This window comes from Cornus florida, unplaced genomic scaffold, assembly GCF_030987335.1.
Source record: "Cornus florida cultivar Cherokee Brave unplaced genomic scaffold, ASM3098733v1 CherokeeBrave_3.0.0_Hap2_Chr11, whole genome shotgun sequence".
Taxonomy (NCBI): Eukaryota; Viridiplantae; Streptophyta; class Magnoliopsida; order Cornales; family Cornaceae; genus Cornus; species Cornus florida.
The window spans coordinates 133,775,118-133,788,695 of NW_026775581.1; the positions used below are offsets into that span (position 1 = coordinate 133,775,118).

The 13,578-nt window shown below is 31.7% G+C and overlaps 1 protein-coding gene across 1 annotated transcript; it reads right to left on the bottom strand.

The window, feature by feature from the left end:
* Positions 1–11,145: 11,145 nt before the first annotated feature.
* LOC132282183 (uncharacterized) lies at positions 11,146–11,505 on the bottom strand. Its single transcript, XM_059783802.1, has one exon. It carries the CDS (start codon positions 11,503–11,505, stop codon positions 11,146–11,148), a length of 360 nt encoding a protein of 119 aa, XP_059639785.1.
* Positions 11,506–13,578: the final 2,073 nt, after the last annotated feature.

Below are 13,578 nucleotides of genomic sequence, written 5' to 3' on the forward strand. Positions count from 1 at the left end.
TATATCTTTTAAGCATGTTTGAATTGAATGGAATTGAATTGAATTAAATCGAAATAAAACTGTTTTATGGTTAGTATATGCTTTTGATTTAATTCTTATTTTTACGGGAATGTAAACTTGTTTTTATTCATGTAAGTGATGCAAAATTTCTTCCTATAATTAACTGGGACTGCTTGGGACTTAGAATGGAGGGTTAGAAACCTTAACATGGGCAGTCGAAAAGTCAGAAAATAGTAGGCGTCGGAGAAAACGGAGGCTGGGAAGAGTGGAGGCGGCTCCACCCTTCAATTGAGGTGGCTCCATTGGAGTGGAGCAGGCTCCACACTTTTTGGAGGCAGCTCCTTTGCAATGGAGCTGGCTTTACATTTTAATGGAGCAGGCTCCCTTGCTGAATTTTTATTTTTTTTATGTTTTTGGCGAGTTTTGTCTACTGTTGTTGGATTTTTGATATTCCAGGTGTAATTAGGTCTTAGTGGGGGATTTTAATGATGTCTAGAGTTATATTAAAAACTTCAGAGGACATGTTAATGCATAATAAATCACCTGGAATTAGTATCTTGAACAATATGAATTTCCTAATTAAATTGCATATTGTTGTTGGAGGTGGATGGTTCAATTTGCTACCTGTGTTTTAGCAATTTATTTATATATGATATAGTTTTATCATGTATCAGGGATGTAAAATAAGCATGTTAATTTACAGAATTCTACTATGCTTATTATGGATTACTTGATATCTACATATATTATCAGTATTATCAATTATTAGTTTATGTGAAGTGGTATAAAATAAGCATGTCAATTTACATATTTTGATTCTGCTTATTGTGGATTAATTGATGTTTACAATTATTATCTGTATTATCATTTACTGGATGCATGGATTGTATGCACCAGTATGGGACAGTGGTATGCTAAGGACGGATTAGTTTCAAAACACTAAGTCCTACCTATTCTCAAATAAGTTGGATTAACTATAAAAATTAAGTCCTACTTATATATATATATATATATATATGCACAGGTATGGGACGGCGGCATATTAAGGATGACTTAGTTCAAAATACTAAGACCTACCTATTCTGGGGACAGATCAGTTCAAAACACTAAGTCCTACCTATTTTGAAATAAGATGGATTAACTACAAAAGTTAAGTCCTACTTATAAATATGTGTCAGGTCAATAAACCTTTTCAATTGCATAACTTGAACAGATTTATATATATATATATATATATATGGTACTATGATACCCCTCGGATCCGAGACACGGGTTGATCAGGCCCAAGCCCGAATTCGAGGGAATATCAAACAATTAAAGTATTTTAAAACGAATACAGATTACAAAAATTGAATTAAAAGAAATAAGCATTAAAGTTGGAAGAAGTATTAAATATAAAATCCTCAAATACTAAAGATAATCCAATAATGTAAAACCTACAAAAGTACAACTCGGGAATCCATCTAGTGGACCCCTAAATCAAATCCCAACTGAACATAACATAACTGGAAATAAAACCAAATCTAAAGTATGGAATGAAATCCTACGTCGTCGGTAGAATGAATGATAGTCTCTGCTCAGCACGATCAAGCTTAAGACTAGAACCGTCCGATACCTGAAAAATATAAGAGTGGGTCAGGCCCAAGAACAAGTTCTAATCTAACTACAATCCATACAATGACCCGATATGCTGATACACCTTAGATATCTCACAATATCTATCTAGTCCATAAATACATATATATCCACACTAAGGGACATTCACTCGACTATAGTAGGGGTCTCAACCTGAATAGAAGGCAACATGCGAAAACGCACCCAAAGGTGGGCATGAGTACTTAGACCTAACATGGTACACCTCAACCTATCATAACTAGCTACGCATCCACTGCATATACGCACCCTAACCAACGAGCCTGAGACTCAGGCTCATCTCGTGGTACCCTAACCATATATCTAAAATCCGTCCAAAATTAGAGTATGTTATTCAATTATTCATTGAGCTGACATACGATGTACAATCCAGTTAGTCACTCAACTTATTCAATTGATATGACTTAACTACAACCAACTAATCCAATAAGTCATTCAACTTAGTCAGTTGATCTGACTTAAACACAATTAGGATTCAATATTTTACAATCCATTCCTTTAATCCGATAGGTTAGGTCTTAGCGTTTTGAGTTAAACCATCCCTAATATGCCACCGTCTCATACCGGTGCATACAATCCTCAATATCCATATAAATTACGGCTTTAGATGCATCAAGAGCCGATGGTGTCTTTGCTTTTTCTAGCATTGGTCCGATTATAACATCATAATCCATTGAAAAGTAAAGCAGCAGCTGCTCATCTTCCTCCATCAGGCATTCGCTAATGCTGCCGTTGCAGCTCTTGTTATGTGGTGCTCTGGTAGATCCACACACAACTGCGCTCATCAGTATTACCATTACCACAAAGAGTAGTGGCAATGGACACCCTTTCTTCACACAACTAAACAACATTTCACCACTCAATTTCTTGGTCTCTTCACAAAATACATATGCTACCAGCCTCAAAGTTCTATGATTTATATAGGAATTGAAAAAGTAGGTTCTAATTCCTACAGTGAGAATAATTCTTTAGCTACTTAAAGTGAATTGTTTGACCTACAAGTTTTAATTGGTCATATATTCAGAATATAAGAAAACAAGACTTTCCACCTGCTCGTATTAGATAGAAATGACCAATCAAAAATTCAAATAATTCACTTTGAAATTTCGGTCTAAGTATCATAAATTTTAAAAAATAAATAGATTTATAACTACCATTTTCTAAAATAATTAACTTATTATTAAAACTTTACTTTTTATAATAAAACTTATTATACTTAGTTTAAATTCTTTTACTTTGAAAAAATATATATTTTTTCATACAATATATAATATATTCATGAAAAATTAATAAATTAGTTAAATAAAAAATACCTTTTTATGTAATATATTCAACAAAAATTAAGAAATTATTTTAATTATTTTTAAAATTTTCTATTTAAGATTTTTATTTCAACTGTTAATTTAAAAAATTAAAGGTAAATATATGCAAATTTAATAAAGAATATGTCTTCAAATTAATATGATTTTTTTTTATAATTTAATTCAATAAGAAAAAAAGATTAAATGTAATCTAATAAAACACAACATTATGATTATTTAATAAGAAATAGATAAGGTATTGAAATGTGATAGTCCAATATTGGATATTATGTACAAAATATATTAAAGGAGTTATTTATAAATTCATTTGCACTTTATCCTACTATTAATTTCACTACTTCTAGGATGCTAACCGGTCAGTCAAAGAAAGAGTGGAAAAAGAAAAATATGGGAAATTGTATCTCCGGACTACAATAATTGCAATGCTTATTGCATGGAGTGGGGTCGATGATGGAATAGCTGAAGCACTAAAGCAGCTTTTTTAGGTGTTGACGCTTTTCAGTGACGTGATTAGTATTGACGTGCACTAAAACTTTGAACTATACTGCTGATAAGAAATGAACTTTCTTGGTATTGACGTTTTTTTTTTTTTTTTAGAAGGAGAAAAAATACTATTAAATCATACCATTAAAATACATGTATGACAAAAATATTTTCTTGATAATTATAGTTCAATTATTGTTTTTAATTTTATAAAATGTTTAAATTTTCATAGGAACCAATTGGATTAAATGTATTATTTTGTAAGGACCAATGGAAAGAACGCAAACACTTTGTTGATGTTCACGTCAAAATCTACCATGCCCCATCTGGCACTTAGCCATGACTTGACGTGGATATGAATTTGGATATACTACAAAGTACAAACTATATAAGGTAGACTACACTAAAATCTTCCAACAACTAGTTTTGTGATGGCATCAATTTTGTTCATTTTCCCAAAAGAAAATGATTTTTGTACCAAAATTGTGAGCCTAGTAATTGGATCCTACATCAGTGAATCACGTGGCTGACAATCACTCGGTCTCTCCCACTTGTTTCCCAACTGTCATGGAAGCCAGGTTACTCAAATTTCCGATACAGCACAGCATAAGAAAATAGGGTAATATATCTCGAGATTTCAGTCAACATCACTAACGAATTATTAACATATTTTTTTATATTGACATCCTTAAAATTTTAAAAATCATATTTAGCCCTAAATATTTAATTCAGGTAATGACAAAAATATTTAATTCATTTACCTCTAAATAACATATTTGGACTGTTAAATGACAAAAATAACTCTCATCATTAAGACATGAATATGGAGACAGCTAACCAACCATACTCTCACCTTAATCCACTAAACCTTTCTTTATAATCTCCTCTCAACCACCACCACCACCACCACCACTAACACACCCACAAACCACCACAACCACACATCACCACAACCACCAGGGAAAAAAGCCATGGCCAACCCAAATACATCGTATCACAGTTGTCACGGAGCAAGAAGTCCAAAGCAGCTTCGGCTACAAAAAGCTGGACTTCCTTTACGAAATCCAATACTACAAACGCCGGGAAACCAAAGACAAATACTAACAACAACAGTGCGGAGAAAAGAGAGAGCTAGTCAAGATCGTTGGCGTTTACAGGGGACAAACAGATCCTCATCGTCGTCGACGTCAATGTCACAGTCGGTGGGGCGTAGATCCACGCGCTGCCAATAGAACTTTACAATGGTGAACAAGATTACGACCTTAGAACGACGTCGTCATAAATGACCTCGCTCTTGATCAAAACATCAGCGTCCCTGACGTGACAGTCCAACTTTGTAGAGATTGAATCAATCGACGTCGGCATTAACATCGAGGAGTTCTTAGAGAGAGTTAGGAGATGAATTAAAGAGGTCGATGAGTTGGGTCTCGCCGCCTACACCTCTTCGCCCTCATCAGGCAGCTGAGATAAATCCTTTTATCATAAGTGGGTTTGGAACAAGAAGGCCATGGTGGGACTCGAGATCCAACAGAGTTAGAGTTGGAGCGGTAAAGATCGGAGTGGGATATTGGTGAGTTGAAGCAAGTTGTTTTCTAGGGTTTCGGCGCCGAAGCATTCAAAGCGTGAGTTAGCATCGACAGATGAGAAAGGTGGTGGTGATGATAGAAAGAGTGCTGAATTTTTGGAAAAGAGCGAAAATGAGAAATGAAGGTTATTTTGGTCTTTCAAATTTAGTTTAAAGGGTTATATTAGTAAATTTACACTTTTTATGTATTTGCTGACCAAGTTAGAGGGCTAAATGGTCATTTTCTTGTGTGTCAGAGGTCTAAAGTGGGTGGGTGCGTGTGTAAACTTTTCAAACCTGAGAGGGTGTACATGTAAAGAGGTGTGTTGAACGTCTGCTGGGTGATGTTGACCGAAACCTTATGAGGTGAAATATAGTGTTGTCAAATTTGATTTTTTGTTCTATTTTTTTATATATAAAAAAATTCATTTCTATTTTCTCAAAAAAAACAAATATTTGACTATTGTAAACCAGACTAACATATGAAGTTCTTTATGTTAGACGACTCCAAAAAAGATGTTTTGCACAATAGAAGTAGTTTTTGCAATATAAGAAATAAGGCATATGGTACCTCAAGATTAGAATGGCTTCCTGAACAAAGTGAAAATTATAAACGAGGTTCTGATAATATGGTTTTCTTTCACAATAGAGTTCAAGTTTTCATAAAAATATTATCGAATTATAGGCCTGTACCAGTAGTAGCTCAAAGCTTCTATTAGGGCTAATTTGGTAGAATGGATATGAAAGGAAAAGAAAAGAATGGTAATGGAAGGAAATAAAAAAAAAAAAAAAAAAAAATGTTTGGTAGAAAATGTTAGATGAAAAGGAAAGGAAAATGAAGGATTTGGAGGGATAGAATAAGACATGAATGCTTTTGTTATCTTCTAAAAAATGGGAGCAAATGGAAGGAAAAACTAATATTTTAAATAAAATTTTGTTAATATCAAAATTTTCCTTATTTTTATAAAAGAAAAACTCTATAAAAAAAGGTATGATTAATAATTAATTACAATAATTTTTTTTTTCTTTCTAAAATATGATTACTATTATTTCATTTATTTTTCCTTATTAATCAATCAAATACTACAAACAATTAATACGATCTTTTTATTTTTTTTCTTTTTTTCCCTTCTAATTAATATTACCCTTTCGTTCCTTTTTCACTGTCCAAACATACCCTAATGCTTCCCGCCCTTCAACATTAACCCCACCACATGACTAGTTGCATCCCACTTCTCCTCTCTCTTTATCTTTTTTGTTTTTCTTATCTTTTTCTCGTTTATTGAACCAAAAAGCAACAGTCCACTGTGAAATTTCTCTATAATTGTCTGACCCGGTTCCCACTCTCTTGGCGAAACATGGTGGGTCAAACTAGTAGTGATACTAATAATTTAAGGGGTGTACAACTGCCTTTCTCTTATTTAATTCTCCGTACTCCACTCCTCTCAATTCTCAACTTGTTTTCTTATTAGACTGTTCTTCAAATTTAAATTCATCTTTTCATAAATACTCATAAAATTTTTAAAAAAAATTGGTAACTTTATTAAATATATATTTCATACTTGAAAGACTAATTTAATAATTTTAAAAGAAAGCATACATTAATTTTATATTTTGTTCAAAAATTCTACCCTCCATACCGACAACTAATATGTGGGATTTGATCAATTTAATTACTAATTTTCAACCTCAACTTGGTTATGTTATAGATTTTCTTCACAAAAAGAAGTAAAGAGTTAGTTGCTGGTTTTATATACACCGTTCATGTAGTTGCTATTGGGAATGAGATTAAAAAAAGGTTCTGCATTCAAGGAAAACATATGCATTACAGATCTATATTTCCTTCACAATAATAGCAAAACTTGTTCTCTGCTTTGAGGGCGAATAAAAGCGCGCGCGCACACACATAACAAAAATGAATAATGTATAATTGAAACTCGAGCAATCATCACTAGAAACAAAGTGAGAACAATTTTATAAAAACACTCAGAAAAAAATAAATTATAATTAAATTACAGCATACGTAGCTAGCTAGCTAGCTAGCTAACTAGCTTAGAGATCAATACAAACACGCATGATTGATGCACGACTAGATACAAGTGATATATCTTACGTGTTCCTTGCAGACGATTTTGCATAAATATACTAAAGTTAGCTTCACCCGCGGCACTTGTTATACGTTTTGCAATTATCTATTGGTTTTGCGTTTGGTGGAGGGACACAAGGTGCATATTTTCCTTTACCACACTTTGCGCCACCGAAGGCTTTAGATGGATCAAGAGTCGATGGTGTCTTTGCTTCTTCTAGCATTGGTCCGATTATAACATCATAATCCATTGAAAAGTAAAGCAGCAGCTGCTCATCTTCCTCCATCAGGCATTCGCTAATGCTGCCGTTGCAGCTCTTGTTATGTGGTGCACTGGTAGATCCACACACAACTGCGCTCATCAGTATTTACCATTACCACAAAGAGTAGTGGCAATGGACACCCTTTCTTCACACAACTAAACAACATTTCACCACTCAATTTCTTGGTCTCTTCACAAAATACATATGCTACCACTTACCAGCCTCAGAGTTCCATGATTTATATAGGAATTGAAAAAGCAGGTTCTAATTCCTAGAGTGAGAATAATTTTTTAGCTACTTAAAGTGAATTATTTGACCTACAAGTTTTAATTGGTCATGTATTCAGAATATAAGAAAGTAAGACTTTCCACTTACTTATATTAGATAAAAATGGCCAATCAAAAATTCAAATAATTCACTTTGAGATTTCAGTCCAAGTAACACCACACTTCAATACATTTCAAATGGCAAAAAAATAAAAAATAAAAATAAAAAATAATTAAAAAAATAATAAAAAAAAAAACCTTCCACTTGTAACTAGTCATGTGGTGGGGTTGATGCTGGATGATTAATGGTTCCCGTTCTTCCTTCCAACTTCAATTATTGGTACTAAAAAATAAACCTTCCACTTGTAACTAGTCATGTGGTGGGGTTGATGCTGGATGATTAATGGTTCTCGTTCTTCCTTCCAACTTCAATTATTGGTACTATATAATGTTAAAAGTATTTCCCACCTTTTTATCTTTTCATTTTTGTCATCTTGTAATCAAACAAACAGCCCCTTGAGTAGCAGGTACATGCACCCTTACCCAACCAACCACAACTTAGTCATGATAGTTTTTAAATGAGGAAAGGGAGAGAAGTTATGATGAACTACCATGCATGGTGCGCCCAATAATAATTGATGTCTAAGTTCGTCCACTGTAATTTCCGAGTAGAATCACAAGATTTTTAAATTCTGCTGTATCTAATATGGATCTCCAACAAAATCATCTCTTTATATATTTATTTATTTTTTATATCATGACAAACAAAAACTAATGTTCTTTTGCTTTATTGTGAAAAGATTCAACTTTCTCTAGAGAATTGTTAGTATAACTGAGAGGAAAAAGAAAGCAATTGCATTTTTCAGCCGAAAAAAAGAAACAAAATGTTAATATTAGTTAAGAGAAAGATAAAAGTGCTAAAAAACAAAACAAAACAAAAAAAAAAAAAAAAATGCTACGTACAAAATGTGCAATAAATACCTCAGATTTTAAAAAGTGTATATAAATTCTTGTATTTTAAAATTTTGTAAAAAATTATCCAGTGGTCAACAATTTTGACCATTTATATATATATAAACTCCATAATATCCCAATACTCCAATTTTTTTATAAAGTCCCGATTTTTTTTTTTTTTTATATATATAAATTCAAAATTTTTGAAATAATTGTTTATTATTATTTTTTTAATGGCTTTTTAGGTATTTCAGTCTTCAAATTAAAGAATTGTCTTTATTTGCTCAATTTGAAAAATGTAAAGAATTTTTTTTAATACCAGGGAATATTTGCACATTCTGTGTATTGTAGGGGAGTTTTTTTTACACTTTACCGTTAAAGAGAGAAAAATGAAAAAAGAAAATAATAGTAATCATTCTTAATTGTATTTTGAAAAATTAATAAATAGAAAAGATAGAAATTATTTGTTCAAATTTTTTTTTCATAATTGATACACACACCCCCTCCCGGAAATAATTATTTGCGAGGAAGAGAAATAAAATTTTAAACTTGATGCTTCTGAAGCATCAAAGTTAAGTGACTTGAGCCAACCCCTTACAATTTGATTTGTTCAATTTTACTGGTAACAAGGGTTTAAAAAAAATAAAAACTTTTTACAAAAAGTAAGAGCAAGATGGGTAATTACTAATATTAACTCCTTATCCTTTCCATCCCTTTTTTTACAACTATTAGAGACTGATATTGAACCTCTCTTCAAATTCTTCATTTTCCAGCATGTTTGTAAAACAAACACAAATTAAACTGTCATTCCCTTTCTTTACTTTTTGTTTCCATCAATCCAAATGAGTTTGAGATTTGCTCCCCATAAATTTCTTGGTCTCCTCACAAAATACATATTCTACCAGCCTCAGAGTTCCATGATTTATATAGGAATTGAAAAAGCAGGTTCTAGTTCCAATAGTAAAAATAATTCTTTAGCTACCTAAATGAATTGTTTAACCTTGGAGTTTTAATTAGTTCTGTATTCAAAATATAAGAAAGTAAAATCTTCCACTTACTTATATTAGGTAAAAATAACCAATCAAAAACTCAAATAATTTACTTTGAGATTTCAGTCCAAATATCTCTTAACTAATTATATAGGAATTGAAAAAGCAGGTTGTAGTTCCAATAGTAAAAATAATTGTTTAGCTACCTAAATGAATTGTTTAACCTTGGAGTTTTAATTAGTTCTGTATTCAAAATATAAGAAAGTAAGATCTTCCACTTACTTATATTAGGTAAAAATGACCAATCAAAAACTCAAATAATTTACTTTGAGATTTCAGTCCAAATATCTCTGAACTAATTATATAGGAATTGAAAAAGCAGGTTCTAGTTCCAATAGTAAAAATAATTCTTTAGCTACCTAAATGAATTGTTTAACCTTGGAGTTTTAATTAGTTCTGTATTCCAAATATAAGAAAGTAAGATCTTCCACTTACTTATATTAGATAAAAATGACCAATCAAAAACTCAAATAATTTACTTTGAGATTTCAGTCCAAATATCTCTGAACTAATTATATAGGAATTGAAAAAGCAGGTTCTAGTTCCAATAGTAAAAATAATTCTTTAGCTACCTAAATGAATTGTTTAACCTTGGAGTTTTAATTAGTTCTGTATTCAAAATATAAGAAAGTAAGATCTTCCACTTACTTATATTAGGTAAAAATGACCAATCAAAAACTCAAATAGTTTACTTTGAGATTTCAGTCCAAATAGTTTACTTTGAGATTTCAGTCCAAATATCACTACGCTTCCAACACATATCAAATGGCAAATTGAAAAAAAAAAAAAAAAAAAAAAAACTTCCACCTGTAACTTAATCAAACTCCTCTGTCAAAATTTTTTTGCACAAAATTCCCCATTTAACAAGGGGTAACGAAATCAAACGTTGGTTTACTACAAGCAGTGTGTTTTTTTGTATATGTATCGTCATATGCAACCCTCGCTTAAACAAAACACCGTATAAAAAACATCAATACTTCTATTTCTATGTGTAACCACAGAACACTTAAAATGTTGGTAGAAGAATTAGACCTAATTTTTTTACCAGTAATTCTCATGCATAATTCTCCTACGTTTGTGCTTAATTCATTGACACTTGAAATAAAACTCTATAAAATAACACTAATACAATTCACTACAGTTTATACACACAATACACTACAAACTCATTAGCAATTGTTTTAATAATAAAAAAAACAAACACTAGAATCAGCAGCAGAAATTGGCCCTTAATTAACAAGAGAAGTAAAGGCAGGGCCGACCAAGTTTTGTGTCTGAATATAGTAGATAGATATGTATTTGTTATATAATCAGGAAAATGATGACATATCTCCAAAACATGAACAACCATATATCACTAGAATCAGCGACAGAAAGATTCTAGTATTATTTAAATAAACAATGCATAATACCTGGTTTCAAATCTAACAAATTAAGAAAGACAAGTGATGTTACTAAATATTTTGCCATTTGATTTCCTCATCTGCCCTTGCTTCTTGTTATAGCTAGGAACCGCCTAGGCGACACTTCTGGTAAGGTTGGCACCTATTATTGACTTTTCCGTTTGCATCAGGAAGGCAACTTCCATAATTTCTGTCACAATTTGCGCCTAAGAGTGCACCTGGATTAATGGTCATTGTAGTCACTCCTCTCCCATTCCCGGCAAGTAGCCTTCTACTTATTTCTGGATCCATTGGAAGCTCCAGCTCTTCATCCACGCGGCATTCGCCAACACTACCATTGCAGGACTGTAACTCGAACGTCTTATGTGAGGTAGAGGTAGCTTCACATACAATTGTAACCAGTATTACCACCAGGAATGCTAATGAACACCATCCTTTCTTCACAAATAATGAAAGCACCATTTTTACTTACTACTCCAACCCAATTCACCACTCTATTTCTTTCGCCAAACAATCGGCCAAGCAGTACCAGTCTTTTTGGAGTAATTTATTATAAAATTGAAACATTAGCTTCCGATATCAAATGAATGGTCCTCGTTACTGCCACCAACTTGTTTAATTATTGCTATTCTTTGAAAACTATGTCTTCCCACTTTCTCTTCTTTTCAATTTTGTTTTTACTCTTAAATGTCTTATTATTTGTTTACATGCAAAAGCCTTTTCAATTGTTCTCATATTTCCTCCCAAAAATTTTAAGGGCATATATATTTGAAAATAAATACGAGAATCAAGCAAACGCCCGTGAGTAGCAGGTACATCATTGTCTCCCAACTAATTTGGCGGAAGACCCCGTGAACAGAAAAAATAAAACAAAAATGTTCAAACATGTGTATCCCATGATTATTAAAAGCTGAAATTTGGTGCTCCCCAGAAACATGTGTATCGATTCAAATAAGCTGAAATTTGGTGCTCCCCATAAACTAATTTTCCTTGAGCAAATAAAATAATGACACGATAGGTCTTTGGTGACTCGATCGTCTCTGTTCGGATATGTGTGTCTTAGCATAACAAATTCTAATTTTAAATTGTAAAAGTCATGATTTCTTATCTGGATATTATTATTAAAGCATTATACAATTGGTGAATGGAATGTATTATTTTTCGATTCATTATGGAATTGGTTGTGTCTACTTGATTACAAAATATATTTATATATGTATGTAATAGCAATTAATATTATGTTATAAATTAGTAATCATAAATGGTTTAAAGTCGGTAATTATGGATGGATATTTAATTAGTTAAGACTTAAACCGAGTCCACGATAGATTGAGATATATTGTGAGAGCTGTCGTATGCAATTGCTCTCTATCACAGTCATGGCTTTTGACTCTTAAGCATGAGAAAAGTATAGACTCTTTTATTAATTAATAATTATTTTGATTTGTTCGGCAAATACCTCGGAATTCTTAGATCGACACTTTGGGTAGTTATGTAATTAATAGTTAGAGGTTTACATTCTCAATATTTGCATCAGTGCTATTTGTATTTATTTTGTTTTGATTATGGTTGATCACAAATTAAATTCGAAGGCTTTCGTATGTTTTAGACAAATGTTTTCTATATATATTTATTTAATAAATTAATATTTTTTGTCAAATAAATATTTTATTATGATCGAGCCAGAAATAATCAAAGGTAACAAAATAATTATATTAATTATGTTGTCGGATTGATGGCTTTAATTATTCGATAAATAATTAAGCATAGAGGGGTCAAAGTGCAACAATGACTTAAAGGTTATTTACTATTTAATTGGAGTGCAATTAATTTCTTTTAGTGGAGTAGAAATTAATTTATGAATTAATTGAATTGGGTCCATGGTTTAATGGACCGGACCAATTATTAATTTATAGGAGCCAAGAAAATAGTAAGTCCAAAAGGATTCTCACCAATAGGCTAAGTTGATATTGGAGTCATGTTAGAATTGAGAAAGTTGAATTAGAGATGGAGAATGATTTATTATTTCCTTATTCTTATTTTTATTTTGCCTATATATACATGACTTCATGTATATTTTAGGTGTGACTTTTAAAATAAGAAAAAGGAATACACTTTCTTTCTCTAGATTTTAGGGTTTTGTTTTCTCTTCTAAAGGAGGCTACAACAAGCTTAGATTCCAAGGTCATTCATCAAGGCATATTGGTGATTCCTAAAGGAAGATTATAATCAAGAAGAAGGAGAAAAGATATTGCTAAAGGGATTTACAATAAGTGAGAACATTCACTTTAGAGGAAAGATTTACTCAGACCTTTGATATAAGTATTCAATCTGTTTATTGAATTATACATCATCTTTTACTTGTCTTTGTATAAAACTTGTATGTGATAAATCAAGATCTATAATTGCAAATTCCTCAAAAATTTTAAAAACTTGCACGTTTTTCAACAGTCCCAACATTCAACAATAATTCAAATCAAACTGCTCAAACATGTGTATCCCATGATCATTAAAAGCACTATTACAATCCATACA

Excerpts from the sequence above, each read along its gene's own strand:
- LOC132282183 (XM_059783802.1), bottom strand. The coding sequence starts at position 11,505 with ATGGTGCTTTCATTATTTGTGAAGAAAGGATGGTGTTCATTAGCATTC.